A 24,397-nucleotide genomic window follows, 5' to 3' on the forward strand; every position below is an offset into this window, starting at 1 on the left:
CTTCAAATAATCATGTACAGTTATGCACTCAATACTTGGTCGGGAATCCTTTTGCAGAAATGACTGCTTCAATGCGGCGTGGCATGGAGGCAATCAGCCTGTGGCACTGCTGAGGTCTTATGGAGGCCCAGGATGCTTCGATAGCGGCCTTTAGCTCATCCAGAGTGTTGGGTCTTGAGTCTCTCAATGTTCTCTTCACAATATCCCACAGATTCTCTATGTGGTTCAGGTCAGGAGAGTTGGCAGGCCAATTGAGCACAGTGATACCATGGTCAGTAAACCATTTACCAGTGGTTTTGGCACTGTGAGCAGGTGCCAGGTCGTGCTGAAAAATGAAATCTTCATCTCCATAAAGCTTTTCAGCAGATGGAAGCATGAAGTGCTCCAAAATCTCCTGATAGCTAGCTGCATTGACCCTGCCCTTGATAAAACACAGTGGACCAACACCAGCAGCTGACACGGCACCCCAGACCATCACTGACTGTGGGTACTTGACACTGGACTTCTGGCATTTTGGCATTTCCTTCTCCCCAGTCTTCCTCCAGACACTGGCACCTTGATTTCCGAATGACATGCAGAATTTGCTTTCATCCGAGAAAAGTACTTTGGACCACTGAGCAACAGTCCAGTGCTGCTTCTCTGTAGCCCAGGTCAGGCGCTTCTGCCGCTGTTTCTGGTTCAAAAGTGGCTTGACCTGGGGAATGCGGCACCTGTAGCCCATTTCCTGCACACGCCTGTGCACGGTGGCTCTGGATGTTTCTACTCCAGACTCAGTCCACTGCTTCCGCAGGTCCCCCAAGGTCTGGAATCGGCCCTTCTTCACAATCTTCCTCAGGGTCCGGTCACCTCTTCTCGTTGTGCAGCGTTTTCTGCCACACTTTTTCCTTCCCACAGACTTCCCACTGAGGTGCCTTGATACAGCACTCTGGGAACAGCCTATTCATTCAGAAATGTCTTTCTGTGTCTTACCCTCTTGCTTGAGGGTGTCAATAGTGGCCTTCTGGACAGCAGTCAGGTCGGCAGTCTTACCCATGATTGGGGTTTTGAGTGATGAACCAGGCTGGGAGTTTTAAAGGCCTCAGGAATCTTTTGCAGGTGTTTAGAGTTAACTCGTTGATTCAGATGATTAGGTTCATAGCTCGTTTAGAGACCCTTTTAATGATATGCTATTTTGTGAGATAGGAATTTTGGGTTTTCATGAGCTGTATGCAAAAATCATCCGTATTAAGACAATAAAATACCTGAAATATTTCAGTTAGTTTGCAATGAATCTAAAATATATGAATGTTAAATTTTCATCATGACATTATGGAAAATAATGAACTTCATCACAATATGCTAATATTTTGTGAAGGACCTGTATTTATATGTTGTTTTTCTTTATTATCAGTGAGGATGTATTAATGCAAAATTCGGCCAAAACATTGTGCTGTTTCACAGCTTACTACTTCTACAGACTTTCAGCTAGAAACACTATTACACTTTTAAACTGTGGTCAAGCCATTAGGCTATCTCCAAATAATTCAGCTTTTTGACATGTTTTACAGTTCTTCCACAAAATCAATTCAAATTTTAGGCAAGATATTTGACGTTTTTGATTTTACAATGTAATCCAATGGCAGAATTCTCCTACACTAGAGTCTAGGTTTTTACACTAGACTCTAGGTTTTTGAATATTATTATTATTATTATTATTATAGAGACTTGAAATTCTCCAGGATTGTTTACCGATACCTGCTGATACCTATGGTCCAAAAATATTTTGGATAGCTTTTACTGTTTTCTCTTGAGATAGGTTTTTTTCATAGTGAAAAATCCACCTTCACTCAGGTAAAAAATGCTTGATATGATCCTCTTTTTGATAGGCTCACCCCTCCTAGTCTGATTTTTGTAGAAACTTCAAAAGCCTCATATGTGTTCAGCAAGGCCTGCTGATTCGTAAGGTGCATGAATTGAATCGATAGACCTTATAGTTTGAGTTATTAGACATTGTTCGAGAGCATATTCAGGCATTTTTGTCTTTTTCTCAATTTTTTCCTTTCTTTTCACTTAGTGTTGTGCCTTTATTATTATATTTTAAACAAAAAAAGTTAGATATTATCATTTCCCTGTCCGTACTGATAAAAATGGTCCAAGAATGACGTCGATAGCCCTTACGGTTTCCAAGTTATGAGCAGTAGTTCAGGGCTTGCGCCAGGATGAGACAGAAGTGTCGTGCTGCATGAGTGAGAAATAGCAGGTGTCAAGTTACAATGAGAGCCTTTGCTGATTGGCTGATTCGTTCCTCACTGTTTTATTTATATCTCTGTGTATATCCTACTGCATTTGTTCAGTTCAATTCAATTCAATTCAAAAATACTTTATTAATCCCAAAGGGAAATTAAATGTTTTTGTAGCTCATTATGAAGGTTTCCTCAAAGAGCCGTTGTAGATGTTGATGGCTGTGGGCAGGAAGGATCTCCTGTAGCGCTCCGTCTTACAGCAGATCTGAAGAGGCCTCTGACTGAAGACACTGTTGTTGTAGGACAGTCTCATAAAGAGGATGCTCAGGGTTCTCCATAATGTTCTTCATTTTATGAAGAATCCGTCTTTCCACAATGATCTCCAGAGGTTCCAGAGGAGTCCCCAGAACAGAACCAGCCTTCTTTATCAGCTTGTTGAGCTTTTTTAAGTCCCTGGCTCTGATGCTGCTTCCCCAGCAGATGATGGCGGAAGAGATCACACTTTCCACAACAGACTTATAGAAGATATGCAGCATCTTGCTGCAAATACCAAAGGACCTAAGCTTCCTCAAGAAGAACAGTCTGCTCTGTCCCTTCTTGTAGATGGCTTCACAGTTGCATCTCCACTCTAGTCTGTTGTCCAGGTGAACACTGAGGTATTTATACTCCTCCACCACCTCCACTTCGTCTCCCATGATAGAAATAGTTTTTGACTTATTCCTGTTTCTCTTAAAATCTACAATCATCTCCTTTGTTTTAGTCACGTTCAAAAGGAGATGATTGTTTCCACACCATGCCACAAAGCAGTCCAGCACCTTCCTGTACTCAGCTTCTTGTCCATCTCTGATCCACCACACGACTGCAGAATCAGCCGAGTATTTCTGCAGATGACAGGTGTGTATCTTGTGCTGGAAGTCTGAGGTGTACAGAGTGAAAAGGAATGGTGAGAGTACAGTCCCCTGTGGTGCTCCTGTGCTGCTGATTACCTGGTTAGACTCACAACCCTTCAGTCTCACAAACTGTGGTCTGTTTGTCAGGTAGTCTTTGATCCAGGAGATTGTTGAGGCCTCCACCTGAGCCTTCTGGAGTTTCTGACAAAGCAAATCAGGTTGGATTGTGTTAAATGCACTGGAGAAATCAAAGAACATGATCCTCACAGTGCTACTGGCTTTGTCCAGATGACAGTGGGTTTGTTGAAGCAGGTGTATGTTGGCATCTTCAACTCCAACTCCACAGTGATAAGCAAACTGAAGGGGGTCCTGATGGTTTACTGTTTGCTTACTCAGGTGGGCCAACAGGAGTCTCTCTAGGACCTTCATGATGTGAGATGTCAGGGCAACAGGTCTATAGTCATTGAGGACTGATGGGTGAGTTTTATTTTGTACCGGAACAAGACAGGAGGTCTTCCACAACACCGGAACCTTCTTCTGGGCCAGGCTAAGGTTGAAGAGGTGCTGCAGAATCCCACAGAGCTGCTCTGCACAGCCCTTAAGGACTCTAGGGCTGACATGATCTGGACCTGCAGCCTTATTCCGATTCAGTCTCTCCAGTTCCATCTTCACTTGTCTTCTTGAGACACACAGGTGGAAGGGGGAAGCAAAGGAAGCATCAGCATCTTCTAATATGGTTGAACGCAAACATGTAGAAGCAGAAGGGTCTAGGGCTGAGGTGGAAGATAAAAAATGTGAGGTGTTACTGGACAGCTGTTGGTCCTGTGGGTCAAAGGAAGGTGGAATGTCTGTTTGGCTGTGAGCATGAGAGGAGGATGCGAAGCTTGTTTCTGAACTGAACCTATTGAAGAATGTGTTCAGTTCATTGGCTCTGTCCAGACCTCCATCGGTCTGATCATCCTTCTGCTTGAAGCCTGTGATCTTCTTCATCCCTGTCCACACATCTCTGATATCGTTTTGCTGGAGCTTGCTCTCCAGCTTCTTCTTGTACACCTCCTTGCTGTCTCTTATCTTGACTTTAAGTTGCTTCTGTATACTCCTCAATAATTCTCTGTCTCCCTCTCTGAAGGCTCTTTTTTTCTTGTTAAGCAGGTCCTTCCGGTCACTGGTGATCCAAGGTTTGTTATTGGGGAAGCATCTCACAGTTCTGGTGGGGATGATGTTATCCACACAGAGGTTTATATAGTCGGTTACACACTCAGTCATGGCATTGATGTCTTCTCCATGTGGCTGGCACAGTGCGTCCCAGTCTGTAGCCTCAAAGCAACCTTGCAGAGCTTCTTCAGCTTCCTGTGACCATTTTCTCACAGTCCTCTTTATTACAGGTTGCCTCTGAACAAGGGGCTTATATTTCGAACAAGATTGTGATCTAATTTGCCTAGAGGAGGTCTTGCTGTAGAGATGTATGAGTCCTTGACATTTGCATAAAACAAATCCAATGTTTTGTTTTCTCTGGTAGAGCAGCTGACAAACTGCTGAAACGTTGGAAGTGTAGCAGAGAGTGAAGCGTGGTTAAAATCACCAGAAATTGCCACAGAAGCATTGGGGTTTTGTGTCTGTAGCTTAGCAACAACTAAGCTGATGGCATCACATGCAGTGTCGGCAACAGCGGAAGGTGGAATGTAAACTGTTGGCAAAATAACACTGGTGGACTCTCTGGGTAAATAATATGGACGAAAACTTATTGCCAACAGTTCAATATCTGGACTGCAGAGATGACACTTAACAGTTACATGTCCTGGATTACACCATCTGTTGTTCACAAATACTGCCAGTCCACCTCCTTTACATTTGCTGCTCCTCTTTAAATGTCTTTCTGCTCGTATGGTTAAAAAGCCCGGCAGTGAGACGCTGGAGTCGGGGCTATGATCCTGCAGCCATGTTTCAGTAAAACACATAATACTGCATGCCCGGTACTCTGGCTGGGTCCTTTGTAGGGCTTGGAGTTCATCCAACTTGTTTCCCAAAGATCTCACATTGCCCATCATAATCGACGGAAAAGATGGTTTGAACTTCCTCCTTCTCTCTCTTCTCTTAGCTCCTGCTCTGCATCCACGGCGTCTCCTTTTCAACTCATCAGGGATTTGGGGTTGTAGTTGAAGTATTATTTGAGCTTTTGAGATATTAATCAGCTGCTCCCGGTTGTAAGAAACAACCCCGTTGCCATGGCAATGCATCATAACACATGTCCAAAAATAGAACGTATTAAGAAAAATCCTCCAAGCTGCACAGCATCCGACACCGGAGTGGACAGTCCAAAAAAAAAAAAATCAACTGTATCCACCACAACAGGAATAGTTCCCAAAAAATAATAAATCATAATCAAAAGTAACAGAGCTACTCCAACCTGCTGCCACCTTGAGCGGCGCAATTCTAGAAGTGTCTGTGATTTTGTTTTTTTTCTGCCTCTATTCTCTCCCTGTCTGACATTTGGACACACACACACACAAAGATAGCATGGATTGCTATCTTTTTGAGGACTTTGCATTGGTTTCCATTAATTTTCACCATCAGCTACTTCCGATTGTAAAACAAATCATTGCCATAGTGATGCATCATAACAAATGTAAAAAAGGATCAGCAAAAATCTTTCCACACAATCGTCTAAGATAATCGTCTAAAATAATCTATTTTTAGCCATCACAAGAGGAATTTGAGTTCTTAAAAATAATTAATCAGAATGAAAAGTAACAGAGCTACAACCTGCTGCCACCTTGAGCGGTGCAATTCTAGGAAAAAATAAAATAAAATCAATATAATGAGACATTTGTGATTCGTTGTACAAGGCATTGAGCATGTAACCATTATCCCTGCCGTCTTTATCACTTGCAGCTGATGCTGCTTCCCATTTGAATGTTTTCCCAGGACAGTTCATGTCCAGTGGCTGAAGCACCACATCTCATTCTCCCTCTGTGCAGTTTAATTTTCCCCCGAGACTTCCTTACATTTGCTATCCAGGTGCAGCACCGGATCACAGGCCAGGTAATGGCTCTGAAGATGAATACGCTGGCAAGCAACAAAGCTAACATGCTCCGAGAAGTGCAGTTGATGAACAGACTTTGTCATCCCAACATACTCAGGTAGGTTGGTTCTTACCAGAACTTAAGGCATCCTTGTATAGAACATTCAGCTCACTATGGTTTCAGGCATTTGTTAATGCAGAACTTTCTGTACAGCTTTTCAGGCTGTGGTCTGGACTTTGACTGGGCCATTGCAACAACTTGATTTTTCTCTTTTGTCAGTTATTCTGTATTGTAATCTGATACTATTACTGGGATCATTGTTGTTTCTACTCTGGTCATAAAAATCCACGCTTCGTAATAATGTTTACAATCATGTTTACTTTTTCTTTACTATCATGGAGGACGGTGAAAACTGGAGACAGATAAATGTGTTTCAATGACCACATCCATTTCAAACACATCTCTTGAACACAGATGCACAGGTTCTCAACAAAATGAAACAAAATAAGTTTTACTGTGTATGCCTTGTAATTAATCAGCAGTAGAACAAGTTGAAGATCATATGAGGTTTGCCGCATTCCTCTCTCGTCTCTTTCACTCTCTAAAAATTCCACTGACAACATCCGTTTTGAGTAACTCACGAAACTGATTACATTTTTACAAGGTATTTTTAGAATAGTCATTTGCAGTGCAAGTATTTCTCTTAAAGTGTACATAAAGAAAGGAAATTGAAGCATGAATGTTGGCTACAGAGAACAATGAAAATATGGAAAAATTATTTTATATGCTGACTTCCGGTGTTGTCGTGGCAATGTTTTCTGACGAATTAGTGTCAGCAACAATTATCCTGTTGTTTGTCCACAGGTGGTACCAATACATGTCTCTAGAACACTTTGTTATATCAAAGAGTTAATGCACAACATGTTGACAGCAAGATACCCAGCTCTTGTGGCTGCAAAACAAGCCCAAATGATCACCCTTCCAGCACCGAAAGCTTGCATAGGGTGATTTTTTGTTTTGCTAATATACTGACGTTGGTAACTCTAAACAAACTGCTGTTAATTATATTCAAACATCTGTTTTTTGGTCTCATCGGGGTGAATGTACGGGGACTTTCAAAATTGCAACTGTCAAATAATTTCCACTTGAGATTGTTGATTTTCACAGTGAAATGATGGATTTTGGATGGTTTGGAAATGACTCTCTAACCCTTCCCAGGTTAATGCACACTCTGAGATTATTGCTGCTCAGCTTTAAGTGTGTGTGTGTGTTACTTTTCTTTAATGATTATTGGAGTTAAGTTGGACATGGGGGTTTTGTTTCCACACTTTGTCCTGTTAAGGTCAAATCAAATGGTTAGTGGCAATTTACTGATCCATCTCCACTCAAGTTGTTGGTTTTGGCAAAGCAAAAAGTCCTTTTAAAATTGTTTTCTTTATTTATTTAACTTTATTTTAAGCAGATGTTTTAAGTCCAATATAACAAATTTGGTTTAATGTAGTTTCAGAAAAACACTTAAACGTTTCAACACTTATTGCTGCACGTCCAGATTTACCTGTTATGAACACTAGGGGGCGCCAGAGTGAATAGATTTCCAGTTGTGTCTTTGCAAGCTTTACAGGCTGATGCGAGGTGCAGCAGGTGGGATAGGCATAACAAAAGATAGACCATTACATGTAGATTCTTCTTATATTTGTACCTATCTTTACAGGTTCCTCGGGGTTTGTGTTCATGAAGGCCAACTCCACGCTTTGACTGAGGTATAGTCACTGAAATCTCTTCTGCTTAGGCTGCATTTGAACCTTTCTAAAGCTGCTTGGAAAGAGTTTAGTCCTGTTATATTCACTGGATTATGTCTTCTTTTTTCTTTCATTTTTTTATCATATTTGGTTGTTTACTGGTATTGATGGCTAATCACTGAAATGCCATTTGGCTCTTCCAGATTCTTAAAAACCAAGAAGGGCCTAAAACTCATTTTAGGCTTTCATTTGCTGACTTCTTATCTGCTTTCAATAAAATGCAGCCTTTATGTTTTAATTGGTAGACCGCTCACATTTTAACCTCTCTGATCGGCTTCTAACCATGATTTAAGATTTCCATGACCTGGGATATAGACAAATGACAAATGCAGCGGCATCATACACAGGATCACCTCAGGGCTGTGTCTTCACTGCAGAGTCCTACAGAGAACACTTAGCCTGTGGTTAGGACTGTTTGAAAGTGGATGGAGCAGTCAAAGCAGGCCTGTAACACCTGCTTTTTTGTGTTTTTGAAGCTTCAGATACTGAACTGAACTAGCTTGCTGAAACTGTCGCTTCCTGCATCACTTTTTGTGAGGACGAGCACAGACCAAGACCTTTCCCACATTTAATAACAATAATCAATAAAAAACGACATAGTTCACTTAACATCTGACCACGGAAGAGGCTTGCAGCCATGGGAACCAGGCCCTATACAAGCAGGCCAGGGACAAACCGACCAAGGAGATCAGGGCAACTAAGAGAAGCTACAGCAAGAAGCCAAAAGATAGCTTCTCAGCTGGTGACCCATCAGGAGTTTGGAATAGCTTAAAAAACATCACGAACTATGAAACCCATTACCCACACCCTTAGCAGAATCCACATCTGGCAGATGACCGTAAGAGCTTCTGCTGCAGGTTTAAATAGCAGCCATTCACCCCTCCCATCAACTCGTCCACATCTCACTGTGACCCAGAGCTCCCCATGCACCAACCACCTCCCTCCCCTCTGATCCCTGCCTGGAATAAAGATTCTGAGGAAGATATAAATAGTTTATTTTAGCGTCAGAAGACCTGGAAAGCTCAAGGACCTGATGGTATTTTGCCCTCATGCTTAAGAACATGTGCTGACCAACTGGCTCTTCACTCAGATCTTTAACAAGTCACTGATGCTGTGTGACATTATCTCCTGATTCAAGGGCTCCACCATCAAATGGTCCTTAATAAACACACCATCACAGGATTATTAAATGACTACAGGCCTGTCGCCCAGATGTCTGTGGTCATTAAATCCTTTGAGCGACTGGTGTTTAAATACCCGAAGGACATCACAGGACACATGCTGCATTTTGCTTACCATGCAAACAGGTCAGCAGACGATCCAGTCAACTTGGGACTACACTTCAGCTTGCATCACCTCGACCACCCAGGGACATATGCCAGGATGTGGACTTCAGCTCAGCCTTCATCGCCATCAACCCAGACATCCTCCACCAGAAGCTCACCCAGCTCATGGTGCTGGCCTCCACCTGTCAGTAGCTCACCAGCTTTCAGACTAGTGACTACTGTTATGGGTTGGATCCAGGATAGTGACAGGTCTGCATACAGACTGAAGATGGATCAGCTGGTCCACTGGTACGGTCAGAACCACATGGAATCTAAACTGCTCCATACTGTGGAGATGATGGTGGATTTTCGGAGAACTGCCCCTGCACTGAAATCTGTATGATTCGATTGAGTTGATTTTGTAAAGTGCCTTGAGACGACTTGTTGTGAATTGGCGCTATATAAGTAAAACTGAATTGAATATTGTTGTTTCTCCTAAATGTGTGTTTATTACTACTTTGTAATGATGAAGGCCTGGTTTTAACTGGAACTTTATATTTATTGTATGTCTATAGTGTTTGTGTCTGTTTGTCCCTTAGACTGTTTATTGACTGGGTTGCTGTAAACAACCCAGTCAATAAACTGGGTTGTTTACTGCTCTGCAGTGTTTAATCATCTCGTTCATCAACAGAGGGCGATTTTCATCCTGAGTAGCTATGTATTTAGAAAGAAACCATCCTAAGTTGTCCCATTAACTCAGTGACTGCATGAAAATAGAAAACTCTGATTTAGCCTGTATATATTGAAACCAAAATCTAGAACCTGTTTTCTGTCCACACTGTGCAGTACATAAATGGAGGCAACTTGGAGCAGCTGTTGGACAGTGACCTGTGCCTGTCATGGAGCGTGAGAATCGGTCTGTCTCTGGACATTGCCCGAGGACTCAAGTACCTGCACAGCAAAGGCATATTCCACAGAGACCTCACCTCCAAGGTACCCTGCAGGAAGCTGCAGCTTGTTCTGGTGTCATCAGAGTGTTTCTTATCTAAACCTTCTCGTCATTTTTGTTAATACTGGGAGCACTGGATCTTGAACAGCAAAACTACTATAGCTTTCACCTGGCAATAATCCCACAGCTTTAATAGTTATGCCAGTGAGATGGGACACAGACAGGTTTGAAATGGGATTGGTTTTGCTCAATAAGTCATGTCCATTATGATAACAGCAGCCTCTTCATCACCCTGGTCTTTCTCACAGAAAGTTCAAGCCAGTCTCTAGTGTTGTTACAGTAAAGCATTGTCCAAACTGATTAGATGCTGAAGTTTCTGGTTGGCCTCTTGAACCTTTAGAAATGTTGTTTATATTAACTGCCCATAATTCTTCATAGCGACCTGGAGCCCAATTGTATTGAAACAACCCCGTTTTCACTTTCAAAAGGATAAATACCAGTAAAGATTTAGTTTGACTTCATGTGTTTTTAATCAGAGCAGCATCTGTATACAAACAAGTCCTTTGGGCTGCTATGGTTACAACTAGGTATTGCCCCGTTTAATAGAGGACTGGATAACCATATCAAGCATAATTACTATGCAAGCATTTCAGTAAGTATCCAGATGACTGTGCTTTATGTAGGACTTCTTGTGTTGTGTAGCTCAAACTCAGTTTAGACAGTTCATTAGATTTAGGTCGACACAGGAGGAATTGGGATGCTTAGTAGTTTTTAGACACACCTTCCACTTTAAGTTTACTTTGTTTAAGCCTTTCCAGTATGTGGTGGTGTTTTCAAATTCTTCCTTGCATACTGTTAATCTCATGTACATGTTATAACGCAGGGCTTAAAGCTGTAAATAAACCTCTTTACATTCCTGTTTAAGCCAATACTGGAGTGTTTGTTGACAGAAATTATGAGGTGATGAGCAGCTGGAACATTTCCTCTAACAACTGTTATTCTCATTAGAAGTGACACCCTGAGACTGCCTTTAAACCACAGTTAGGCCTGTTTGGAGCAGTAGTGTTTCATTGTAGGAATCCTGAAATGGTTAAGAAGTTGGCCCTGATACACACTGGTGTAACAGCAGACACTATGGATGTAACTAACTGTCTGTTTGCAGAACTGTCTGGTTCGCTGTGAAAATGGGATGTTCACCGCTGTGGTTGGAGACTTTGGACTGGCAGAGAAGATCCCTGATTACAGGTTTGGAGTCTTATCCTTTTACAGTATTCATATCCTTTGTTTTTTTCTCCCATTACAACTAGTAATGTGGGAAAGTTGATGGAATTTCTGTGGCAGAAACACATAAATAAGTACAGAGTTGTAAAGTGGCAGGAACGCAATGGATGGTTAAGCCCTCTTCAACTAATGCAAACAAATAAAATCTCCTTAGTTGCCTTCAGATATCATCTTGTAAGTAGTAGTCAATTTAAACGTAATTTAAACTCAGTGTAAATGAAGCTGTTCTCTTTGTGGTCTTAGAGGTTTGTTAGAGAACATTAGTTGACAACCAGCATCATGAAGACCAAGGAACACAGTAAAAATGTCAGGGAGATAGTAAGCTGTGTGTGGTTGAAAACTAACAGGCACATCACACCCTGAACACACCATATTCAAGGTGAAAAATGGTGGTGGCAGCATCATGCTGTGGGGATACTTTTCCTCAGCTGGGGCAGGGAAGCTGGTCTGGTCTGAGTTCGTGGGAAGATGGATGGAGCTGAATGAAAGATAATCCTAGAAGAAAACCTGATAGAGGCAGCAGAAGACTTGAGTCTGGGACAGAGGTTCACCTTCCAGCGGGACAGCAACACAAAACACTCCTATATGATGAATATAAATACATGCGACACTTTCCAGAATTATATGTTAAAGGTTTTGAAAACCATGTAAAGTATTAATTGTTCTTCACATAATGCACTACTTTGTATTGGTCAATCACTTGAAAGCATTTTTTGGGGTTGTAATGTGGCAATATGTGAAAGTTAGAATTCTGTAAATGCAAATAAATGTATTCAGTGTGAATGTCTAAAGTCTTTCTTTCATGGCGATGTTCTGTGAGTAAAAGTTTCCTAGCCAACAGTTTGCTGATTCTATCATAAAGGCCAGTGCTAAAATAAGCAAAGTGATGGATTTGGCCTTTATAATGACTTGTTTGCAGTGATGGTTTGGAAAAGCAGCCCATGGCCATTGTGGGCTCTCCATACTGGATGGCCCCTGAAGTTCTGCGAGGAGAGTTGTATGATGAGAAGGTAAGAAGCAGATCATGTAAATGTCTCCTGAATCACTATGGGGTTTGGTCCCAACATGAACACGTTTAACTTAGGAAAAATGGCACCTTTTAAAGTATCCAGAAGATTTTATCATTACAGTTTCACATGAGTTTGTATTAAAATAAACATGCCGACTCAGATTTGTTGCATCTCCCTGTGTGGGCTCTAGTGCTGCGACATGTTAGTGAAGCTCATCACTCAAACAATTCATAAAAGATTTTTTTGTTTCAGAATCTAATATCCTGATTGAGTGAGTGAGTTCAACATGTCTTCCCAGAATTTTAGTTGATGAATCACATTTTCAAACATAAAATATGGAATCACTCCTTTGGTGATTCCTTAGTTTCTCCAGAGGTTGTGGGATCTCATGGTAATGCATTACTGATTCCAGAGCTTGAGCTAACAGGGTATGGACTAACTTGTTGCTCTCCTCCTTGGCTCAGGTGGATGTGTTTGCATACGGCATCATCTTGTGTGAGATCATTGCCCGGATTGAAGCTGATCCAGACTTCTTACCAAGGACAGAGGTAGGTCACTGATCTGTGATGATCCTGTTGTGGTACCATGGGTCTGCTCTCATATGCGGACTACTGAGATTAGGGGTTGGCAGTGGTTCTGCGGGAAGAGTAGTCACCTGGCAGTCGGGAAGTTGTGAGTTTGTTTTCAGCTTCCTCCGACCACATGCAAAAGGCTCCTGGGGAAGACAGTAAACTCTATGTTGCCTACCTGCACTGTGTATTTCTGTCCAGATGTGTAAACACCTGGAGTGCTGATTGGTGAGTGTGTAGTTTAAAACTGCTTTGAGTAGTCTTTATGTCTAGAACAGCACCATAGAGGTTCAGTCCATTTATTTTAGAGACCAGACAATAAATCCTTGAAACTGAATATGCTTTAGGTTAAAATGCTGATTCTGATCAGAGGTCAGGGTAAATATTTCATTTTCTTTTTTAAAAGGGTATCCCTTCTTTTAGATCTGTTAATGTAAAAAGGCCCTAAGATACAATGACACTTAAAGTGCCTGTGACATCAAATTTTTGTGATAAATGCAATTACATTTATGGAAAGGAAACATTGATACAATATTTTAAAAAGTAAATTCATGCCACTGAAATGAAGGGTTGTTGAGATATATGGTCATAAATTTAACTAAAAAGGCATTTCTAGACTACTCCTTTGTGATTTTGTTGCGCTCTTTAATGACGTCAGAGGGGAACCCCTGCAGGTAAACTGACTGCTGCTACAATGGCCAGCAACATAGACAGCAGCAAGGAATCTGATATTTCTTATATAATTCAGTCACTATCAGAGAGAGACGAAGCAAAGTCAGAAGGACAAAGTCAGCTTTCATCAGATGGCAGAGCACAAGTGCTGCGGCCTGCGGGCGTCGACCAGAGTCTATTTTTGGCGGATGGCGGAGCACAGCCAGAGTCAATATGCATGAATCATACCACACCACCATGTCACAGAACCAGCACAACATCCATGATTTTCACAATAATACACTAAAGACGAGGACACCCTAGGCAGGAGGTCAATGATCGACTTTGTTGTCGTATCATCAGATCTTCGGCCGCATGTTTTGGACACTCGGGTGAAGAGAGGGGCTGAGCTGTCCACTGATCATCACCTGGTGGTGAGTTGGATCCGCTGGAGGAGGAGAAAGCCAGTCAGACTTGGCAGGCCCAAGCGCATAGTGAGGGTCTGCTGGGAACGTCTGGCGGAGCCCTCGGCCAGGGATGTATTCAACTCCCACCTCCGGGAGAGCTTCGACCAGATCCCGGGGGATGTTGGAGACATAGAGTCCGAGTGGACCATGTTCTCCGCATCTATTGTCGATGCTGCTGCCCGTAGCTGTGGCCGTAAGGTCTGCGGTGCCTGTCGCGGCGGCAATCCCAGAACCCGGTGGTGGACACCGGCAGTAAGGGATGCTGTTAAGCTGAAGAAGGAGTCCTATCGGCTGTGGTTGGCTTGTGGGACTCCTGAGGCGACTGACGGGTACCGTGAGGCCAAGCGTGCTGCGGCCCGGGCTGTGGCAGAGGTAAAAACACGGGCCGGGGAGGAGTTCAGGAGGAGCAGTGTGGTTTTTGTCCTTGCCGTGGAACACTGGACCAGCTCTATACCCTCTACTGGGTGCTCGAGGGTTCATGGGAGTTTGCCCAACCGGTTCACATGTGTTTTGTGGACCTGGAGAAGGCATTCGACTGTGTCCCTCGTGATGCCCTGTGGGGGGTGCTCCAGGAGTATGGAATCGGGGGCCCTTTACTAGGGGCCATCCGGTCCCTGTACGAGCGGACCAGGAGTTTGGTCCGCATTGCCGGCACTAAGTCGGACCTGTTCCCAGTGCATGTTGGACTCCGGCAGGGCTGCCCTTTGTCACCGGTCCTGTTCATAACTTTTATGGACAGGATTTCTAGACGCAGCCAAGGGCCGGAGGGGGTCGGGTTTGGGGACCAGTGGATTTCGTCTCTTCTTTTTGCAGATGACGTGGTCCTGCTGGCCCCCTCTAGCCAAGACCTACAGCATGCGCTGTGGCGGTTCGCAGCCGAGTGTGAAGCGGCTGGGATGAGGATCAGCTCCTCCAAGTCCGAGGCCATGGTACTCGACCGGAAAAGGGTGGCTTGTCCTCTTCAGGTTGGAGGGGAGTTCCTGCCTCAAGTGGAGGAGTTTAAGTATCTTGGGGTCTTGTTCACGAGTGAGGGAAGAATGGAGCGGGAGATCGACAGACGGATCGCTGCGGCTGCCACAGTAATGTGGCAGCCGCATATATGCCGGATGCCTCCTGGACGCCTTCCTTGGGAGGTGTTCCAGGCACGTCCCACCGGGAGGAGGCCCAGGGGACGGCCCAGGACACGCTGGAGGGACTATGTCTCTCGGCTGGCCTGGGAACGCCTTGGGCTCCCCCTGGAGGAACTGGAGGAGGTGTCTGGAGAGAGGGACGTCTGGGCGTCTCTGTTGAGTCTGCTGCCCCCGCGACCCGGTCCCGGATAAAGCAGAAGACGACGAGTACGAATACGAGTACGAGTACACTAAAGACGGACTAGATCTCGCCATATTAATAAATACACACATATATTTATACATAAACGTGTATGTATTAACAGTTAACATTAGATCAGTTACTGGGTTAACTAAGGTATTATAAACCAAGCAATTAAACATTAAATGCACCAAATTACGCAACAAATGAACTCATGGAACAAAACATGAACGTATCTGGATGCATAAAACAAAAAATTAAGCAGTTTAACTTCCACAGAATGAGTTGTTTTGGACTTGCTACCGCATTTATCAGTGGCTTTTATTGCGTATGGTTATTGGCGCTCCTCTGGGTTACGCAGTGGACCGGACCTGACCAGAGCAGATACAGTGTAGATCCAGGGTTACAGTAACTATAGCACTGAGTGAAACAAGTGGAGGCGAAGTGAGCAGCTTGGAGCAACAGCAGCAGACACAAGGGCTGATTCAAGATCTGAAGACACTGCCTGGTGTGTCATTTTGTTTTACTTTATATGAGAATCTTTAGAGAAACATTTATTTAAATATATCGTATGCGCCTGTAATTTATCTTATTTTAATAATAATAATGTCTTTGGATTTTGCTTCTACTTTTCTCTCTCTCTCTCTGTCTCACTTTCTCTGTCTCTCTTTCTGTGTGTGTGTAGGACTTTGGTCTGGACGTGCATGCATTCGAGAACATGATTGGGGATTGCCCAGCAGCGTTCTTCAGCCTGGCCGTGACCTGCTGTAATGTAAGCAGACCCCCCCACCCTACCTCCACTACCCCCCAATTAGTCCTTTAATGGCAGTTAGTGGAGGTAGTACTTAAAGAGAACTGTTGGAGCACAGATGTGGTTCTGCTGTTTTCCTTTTACTGAACTTAAATAAATGGTTGCTGACATTTTTTTTTCTTTATGATTTTCAGATGAGTGCAGAACGACGCCCCTCATTCTCTGATATTGTCTTTATGTTGGAGTCCAAGGGAGGGGAAGACAAGCGGATGCCCATCACTCTTGGTAAAAAAAATGTGTTTTTTATTGGGGATGGAACAGTTCACTAAATCCACAGACCTGTTCACTGCACAACTTTGGGATCACAGTTTTCAGTTCTTTTTTTGTTGTCAACAGTCCAGAAATACCATCTACCACCAATAGATTATCCACCACTTATAGTTTAATAATGTCTTTATTAAGGACATGTGTCATGCGATCATGCATGGACTAACAGGAAGAAGATCAGTTCATTGTGGCAGTGTGGGGTAAAAGCCAGAACGTTTTATTTTATTTGCCAAAAAAGTTTGAAGTGAGTCTGCCTGCTAGTTGGAACAAGTTACTTCTGTCAGATTTTAACCAAAAGAATAACTTTTGAGTTTTCATGAACAGGTTTTGGTTTCAAAAATGGTCTTATGCTATTAAAATGATTTGAAAGAAAGTAGTTGGGTGAGCTGTAGACAGGAGTCGTTCTGATTAAAACTGGGCTCTATGAAGAACATCTTTTTACAGGGACCCACAAGCAGTTGTAAATGGTAAATTGAAAATGGACGGAACTTAAATAGCGCCTTTCCAGTCATAGAGACCACTCAAAGCGCTTTACACTAGAGCCACATTCACCCAATCGCACTCACTAACACTGACACATTCATACACCGATACGCAGATTGGTAGGCAACTTGAGGTTAAGTGCCATCGACATATGGCAGGAGTAAGCCGTAATCGAACCCACAACCTTCTGATTGCAAGACGACTACTTTACCCTGAATTAATGTCTGAATTGGAGTAGCTGTTTTTATGGAAGGAGACATCTGCATATTTTACAGATAAACATACAAGCTATGATTTTGTCATTTAGAGGTTTGAATTAAAGTTTAAGAGCATTCATCTCCAAGGAAGGAGAAGACTCTAAACACAACAGGGATCAGGGTCACCCCTCCATTGCCAGTTTTTACCTCCATTTTGTACTTAAAACCAAATGCATAGTTAATTTCTTCATGAATAATGGTAAGAAATGGTTAAAAAATAGTTTTAAATCTCATGTTTATTATAATTTAATTGTATACTATCTGAAAATGTTGTATTACAAAAATTATAATCACAATTATTTTGGTCAATTTTTTTGGTCCCTCTTTAAGCACCTTGGATTTAGGTGTCCAAAAGCTTTGAATCTGAGATAAACAGATGTCCTGAAGCGTACATGTCAGATTCTTGTCCACAACAGACTGTAATTGAATTCACCTGCTGTGACCTTTGAACAGATCTTTTATCGGGTTTGTTTTTGCCCTGCAGATATCTGTAACAGTTCCATGAATGAAACTAAACTAATGACAACACTTCCTGCCTTGTGCTTGCCCACTATACTGATTTATATTGTAGTTGCACTATAAACGCCAGGGGTGGTGCTGTTTTTACAGATTTTTCTGCATCTGTCAGAATTTACCCCACCATCGCTGCCCACCACCACTGATTGTTAATCAGCTTTTTCATGTGAAGGGAAAACTTTTTTTAGATAGTGAACAATTTCCAATCTGGGGATTCGAAACAAAAAATTGCAAAAAAGCTCAACCATGTATTGATTAATATTGGGGCTCTGGGTAAAACGTTGTGCTACAGATTTATTTGGGGAAAAAAGTTTTTTTATTAGTTTCCCCCCCCCCCCTTTGTTGCATCCTCTGACTTCTGCCTGCCTGCGTTTCTTTCTCCTCCTGCTTGTCAGAGCCAGTGATGGTAAATGTCAGTCCATACCGGTGCAGCAGTTCCCCCTGTCATCCTGGAGACCATAGTCAACCAAGAAAGGGCCTTGCAAGGAGCCAGTCAGACATGTTGCCGCCAGCAACCCTGACCTCCCCACTCCTTGGAAAACCTGCGCGAGTCAACCCCTTCTCTCTTAGAAGGGACCTAAATGGTGGCCGGTGTAAACTCTTGGACACACCAAGCAAATCTGTCATCTCCCTGACCTTCACTCTGCCAGCACTCCGTGATCCTTGTGCCTCCCCACGCCTACTCAGAGGTACATCAGGGATACAAGCTCCTCCTAGAAGGTGCCAGTCACTCCCCTGTACGCCAAAAATCAGCCGGACTGCAGCATTCCCCTGCAACACTGAACAGGAACAGGAGCAGATTGGCCGGGTGGCAGGAAATAAGGGTGCTTCTGCAGGTGAGGAGAAGGTGTGGATGTCAGAGAGGCTGGAGGAACGGCTGGATGGACAGCATTTGGATAATACTGATAAAAGACACAAAGATAAGAAGATTGAAGAGGATTCTGGTCTTCCCCTTGAGCTGGAGATGGTGTCTCTGGGGCGGCTGGACGAGGAGGAGAACAATGAGGAGACCGTCTGTCTCACTGAACTTATGGACTGCACCAAATCTCCAGAACCAGAAGAAAGAATCCTGAACTCCACACCTCTAAAACCACTGCTCACCTCTGTCTGTCATTCCTCCTTACAGACCAAAGGTTGGCAACTCCCCATCTCCAATGAACCAAATTATTTTCCTGCACTGCCAAGGCTGGATAACAACAATCTCTCTGAGCTGGTGATTGGCCAGCAGGTGCAGTGGGGGGGAGGGCGACACTCTAATGACCCCAGTGAAGGCCAGGTCCCATCCTCTGACCTCACTTGTTCCTTAGAACGAGATGAGCTCATTTCCTGTCCAAGCTGCTGTTTAGTGGGTTTGAGCTTCCCCTTAGTGTGCCTCCGTGGTTCAGCTGCTGTGCTGGTATCCCGCCAAAGGGCTTCTTTGCCCCGACAGCGGCAGTACCAGAACCTCAACGGTACAATAACCGGTAGCAATGCTTCCTCATCGGCAACTACCACCGCAGCAGCCAAAACGCTCCTGTGTCATAGCACCAATGGACTTGTGATGGCAGACCAGTCTGTATCATGTGAGCCCAGTCTGTCCCTGCCAGAGGCACAGTCATAAAGCTCACCCTTCATACATGCACCAGCACTATGCTAAAAGCTGATAGTCTGGGAGGTAAAAAGAGGTAAATGTTTAGATTGCCACCATGTGGGGATGGAGGATAAAATACAACACTCACTGTGGCAGTAAGGAGCAAAGTGTCACAACCAAGGAGATGGCTGAGTCCAGAGAAGGTTCAGAGTAAAAGTGGTCAGTAACACTTCTGGTCTATAAAGCAGAATAATGCATGGTCCAACTTTCCTCAAACTAAATCACTATAATTCAACAGACTGTCTTAATGAGGTCATATTCTAGTTTATTGTAAACTGGATGGTGTTTTCCCTTAGCTAGAAGGTTTATCTCCTTAATGTTGCTAAGCCACCGCAGTTTTCACTTCCTGCTTCTTCAGCTTAGCAATGCTGTGCCCTGTAACAGTCAGGTTAAGTGACAGAGGTGAATCTGTACAGGACTGTTTGCTGCAAAACTTTATACCTCATTTTGCTTCTGTTTTTCTAGAGGAAATTTGGACGAAAATTGAGTCAACACTGCATGGCAGTTATGGCAGCGCCCTCTGCTGACTCACTCACACAGCAGCATGGCTCCACCTAATGTGTTTTTATCCTGGTTTCACAAATTTACTGCAGCTGCCAAAGGAATATTTATAGACCTCACAAAGTTTATTCTTTTTACATTTTTCTAATAACCAACCTGTGTGTGTGTGTAAGACAAACTGACATCTGTTGATGTGAAGGGTAATTGAGAGAAGAGCTTTTATTGTTAACTTCTTATTTTTGGACTTGAGTTTGAAGCGCTTTGTAATAAAACCGCAGCTGTTTCCATGCTGTCCTTCTGACCTCCATCTGGCTCAACAAACTCCACACAGTTCATCTTTGTAACAGTGGCATATAAAGCAGCTCCGAGTATTTATTCTAAACAGCACCTCACACACTGTGTGTGTGCTAAATGTAAAGTGTAAAGTGGACTGATTGATACTTGCAGATCATTTTCTAATTTCTAGGCTTTGTTTTCATGTTTTTGTTTCTGTTAGACAGCTTTAGATTTGTGTGCAGTCACCTGATAATAAACTTATTATGGCATAAAGAGTTCTTTTTTGTGTCTAAACCACTATGGTTGCTTGGAAGGAGACCTGTATTTGTACACAATTTCTGTGTCAGCAAGTAAGTAAAACAATAGCTGAAGTAGCAGGAGGTTGTCCGAGCTACCGCACCCTGTTGGCGGTCAGACGTCTCGGAGTTCCTCCGATCACACACTCGAACACTGGCTCCTAAATTAACGACTCTCAAACAGTTTCTAACTTTCAGCTCCTTTAATCTCAATTAGGCAGAGGAATGACTACAGAGATCAGCGCTGAGGCTCCCGTCTCGGCCCGTCGCAGTCTGTAGAGCCCCGAAAGAAGGTCCCATGTAGTTTTATATCTGGCACTCCATTGCAACGGATGTGCCCTCCCTCAACGGTGAAGTTAGTTTGAAGTTGGATATTCAAGCTCCGCGGATTCAGCGGCGACAGCCTCCTGTTTCGGCCGGTGTTATGTCGATTCGCGTTTCCCCATCAGATACGGTTTCCCCAGCGTCTTCTTGACGCTCACGCGGCAAAAAAGGCGCGTGCTTGTTGCAGGATCGGAGCCGTCGCGCTGTGCTAGATAGATAGATAGATAGATAGATAGATAGATAGATAGATAGATAGATAGATAGATAGATAGATAGATAGATAGATAGATAGATAGATAGATAGATAGATAGATAGATAGATAGATAGATAGATAGATAGATAGATGTAAATATAACGACATATTTATATACACACGTATCTAATATATATATATATATAGAGAGAGAGAGAAAGAAAGAGACTAGATATCTATACTGTTGTGATCCTATATGGTCCTATAAATGTACTATAAACCCCGTCAGATTCCCCCTGTATAATACAGGGGAAACGCTATCTGACAGGGTGTGGAGATCCATCAGATACCGTTTCCCCTGTATTATACAGGGGGAATCTGACGGGGTTTATAGTACATTTATAGGACCATATACGATCACAACAGTATAGATATCTGTAGTCTCTCTCTATATATACGTGTGTATATAAATGTGTCGTTATATTTACATCTATCTATCTATCTATCTATCTATCTATCTATCTATCTATCTATCTATCTATCTATCTATCTATAAAATGATGATATATTAGTTTATCTAATAACAACACACTAGCTCAACAAATGTAGATCGACTTCTCCGAAACACGATGTTTGACCTTTCAGGGTTACCGTAGTTCCCCTGTGGTGCGAGCACAGCGCGACGTCTCCGATCCTGCAATAAGCACGCGCCTTTTTTGCCGCGTGAGCGGCAAGGAGACACTGGGGAAACCGTATCTGATGGGGAAACGCGAATCGACGTTACACATGTTACCGTAACACACCTGCAACTGCTCTATGCTGTCTCGCTCCTCCTACACACGGTGGTTCGCTTAGGGACCGACGATAAATGTCCGAACCAAACACTCGGGAGAAACAAAAATTAATAACTTTCATGTCTTGTAACGCAATGACACAAAATTCATGTCAAATCATCATATTGGACGATAAAGATGTGACGCGCTAATTTATTTTGAATTTAAGTGCATTTTCTATTTTTTATGAATTTTTAATATTACAATTTGCCATTTTTCTTCAATAGTTTGAGATTATGTGACCAATTCACACAAAATCACGCTTAAGTCATCCTCCTAGACTGGAAGAAGGAGGCACACCCATTACTTTCTCATTTAGATTCATTTCCTATTTTTTATGAATTGTTTACATTAAAATTCACCGATTTTCTTCAATAGCTTCCAGGTCATGTAACCCACTGACACAAAATCTATCTGAAATTGTTCTACTACACTGGATTGATGAGGCACACCCTTTTTTATTCCATTTTAAGCATGTTTATATTTTTTAGAAATTGTTTGGGTCAGAAATTTGCATTTTTCTTCAATAGCTTATAGGTCATGTGACCAATTTACACAAAATCTATCTGAAATCATCCTACTAGACTGGGAGAAGGAGGCACACCCATTATTTTTCTCATTTAGATGGATTTGCTATTTTTTATGAATTTTATATATTAAAATTCACCGTTTTTCTTCAATAGCTTCCAGGTCATTTGACCAATTCACACAAAATATATATGAAATTGTTCTACTAGACTGCACAGATGAGGTGCACTCATTTTTATTCCATTTTAACAAATTTTTATATATATAAGAATTTCTTTCTCTTAAAAATTGTCATGTTTCTTCAATAGAAAGATAGGGCACAGCCTTAATTCTTTAGAAACAAAGCACTGTTTTATTTACTACATCTAAATTTAAAATATTTCTTTACAACAATATTGAACAGAGTACAATGTTAGCATATTAGTTGCACAGTGGGCATTTCCAGCTGGCTTTTTTCACATTTTCATATTCTGTGCTCTTTATGTCAAGGCACAAGGCATGGAACCATCTGTCACAGTGGTCACACTGGATCTGTTAAAATTGAACAGAAAACGTATGTTTAGCAGTAAAACAATACAATACAAACTCCTCTTCTGTCACACAGTCGGGTGTTTACTGTGTAGGGTGTTTACTTGCTCATCATAAGTTATTTACAACTTTATGACTACCTAGAGCAGGGGTGTCAAACTCCAGTCCTCGAGGGCCAGTGTCCTCCAACTTTTAGATATATCCCTGGTCCAACACACCTCAAACAAATGGCTGCATTTACTCAGTATGCAGTCAAGTTCTCCAGAGTCTTGCTAATGACCTAATTATTTAATTCAGGTGTGTTGAAGCAGAGGAACATCTAAAAGTTGCAGGTTACCAGCCCTTGAGGACTGGAGTTTGACACCTGTGACCTAGAGTAAATGTTTCCGATTTACACATTGACAATTCATACTCTCACCCAGTTTGTAATTTGAGGTCCCGAAAGTGGGGTCTTGTAGGCAGCACACATTGCAAAGCAAGTCTGGTCATTGAACACTGTAATGAAATTGTGAAAGAAACCACATATTATGAATTTTAAATGACCTGGAAGCTATTGAAGAAAAACGGTGAATTTTAATATAAAAAATTCATACAAAATAGGAAATCCATCTAATTGAGAAAATTATGGGTGTGCCTCCAGTCTAGTAGGATGATTTAAGAGTTATTTTGTGTAAATTGGTCACATGACCTGGAAGCTATTGAAGAAAAATGCTAATTTTTGACCCAAACAATTCCCAAAAAATATAAAAATGCTTAAAATGGAATAAAAAAGGGTGTGCCTTATCTATCCAGTGTAGTAGAACAATTTCAGATAGATTTTGTGTGAATTGGTCACATGACCTGGATGCTATTGAAGAAAAATGCTAATTTTGAACAAAACATAATCCTACAAAATGTAAAAAGACTTAAATTGGAATAAAAAAGGATGTGCCTCATCTATCCAGGCTAGTAGAACAATTTCAGACAGCGTTTGTGTCAGTGGGTCACATGACCTGGAAGCTCTTGAAGAAAAATGCTAATTTTGGACCAAAAAAATTCCTTAAAAATGTAAAAAGGCTTAAAATTGAATAAAGAGGATTGGGTGGCGGACGAAGGTGGCGGACGAAGTTGGAGACCTCAGCGGCCTGATCCCTGGATGCTTAGGCTGGCTCTAGGGATGTGGAATGTCACCTCGCTGGGGGGGAAGGAGACTGAGCTTGTGCGGGAGGTCGAGAGATATTGACTAGAAATAGTCGGGCTCGCCTCCACGCACAGCGTGGGTTCTGGAACCCATCTCCTTGAGAGGGGTTGGACTCTCTTCTACTCTGGAGAGGCCCAGGGGGAGAGGCGGCGGGCTGGTGTGGGTTTGCTTGTTGCCCCCCAGCTCAGGCGTCTCGTGTTGGGGTTTACCCCAGTGGATGAGATGGTCGTATCCCTGCGCCTTTGGGTTGGGGATAGGTCTCTGACTGTCGTCTCAGCCTACGGGCTGAGCGGTAGTGCAGAGTACCCGGCCTTCTTGGTGTCCCTGTCGGGGGTG

The 24,397-nt window shown here is 42.7% G+C and overlaps 1 protein-coding gene across 2 annotated transcripts in view; it reads left to right on the plus strand.

Annotated features, from left to right (window-relative positions):
• The window catches only part of LOC124868952 (dual specificity testis-specific protein kinase 2-like), a 32,395-nt gene extending 11,944 nt beyond the window's left edge, over positions 1–20,451 (plus strand). The window contains exons 3-11 of one of the 2 annotated variants that reach the window (XM_047366616.1): positions 6,131–6,252; positions 7,847–7,895; positions 10,046–10,192; positions 11,311–11,393; positions 12,349–12,439; positions 12,904–12,987; positions 16,123–16,209; positions 16,383–16,473; positions 18,167–20,451. In XM_047366616.1, coding sequence (XP_047222572.1) covers positions 6,131–6,252; positions 7,847–7,895; positions 10,046–10,192; positions 11,311–11,393; positions 12,349–12,439; positions 12,904–12,987; positions 16,123–16,209; positions 16,383–16,473; positions 18,167–19,371 — 1,959 coding nt within the window. In that variant the 3' untranslated portion in view covers positions 19,372–20,451. The remainder of the gene's footprint in view (positions 1–6,130; positions 6,253–7,846; positions 7,896–10,045; positions 10,193–11,310; positions 11,394–12,348; positions 12,440–12,903; positions 12,988–16,122; positions 16,210–16,382; positions 16,474–18,166) is intronic. The other variant, XM_047366617.1, reaches the window with a different exon arrangement.
• The last annotated feature ends 3,946 nt before the right edge of the window (positions 20,452–24,397 follow it).

Source organism: Girardinichthys multiradiatus, chromosome 5, assembly GCF_021462225.1.
Source record: "Girardinichthys multiradiatus isolate DD_20200921_A chromosome 5, DD_fGirMul_XY1, whole genome shotgun sequence".
Lineage (NCBI taxonomy): Eukaryota > Metazoa > Chordata > Actinopteri > Cyprinodontiformes > Goodeidae > Girardinichthys > Girardinichthys multiradiatus.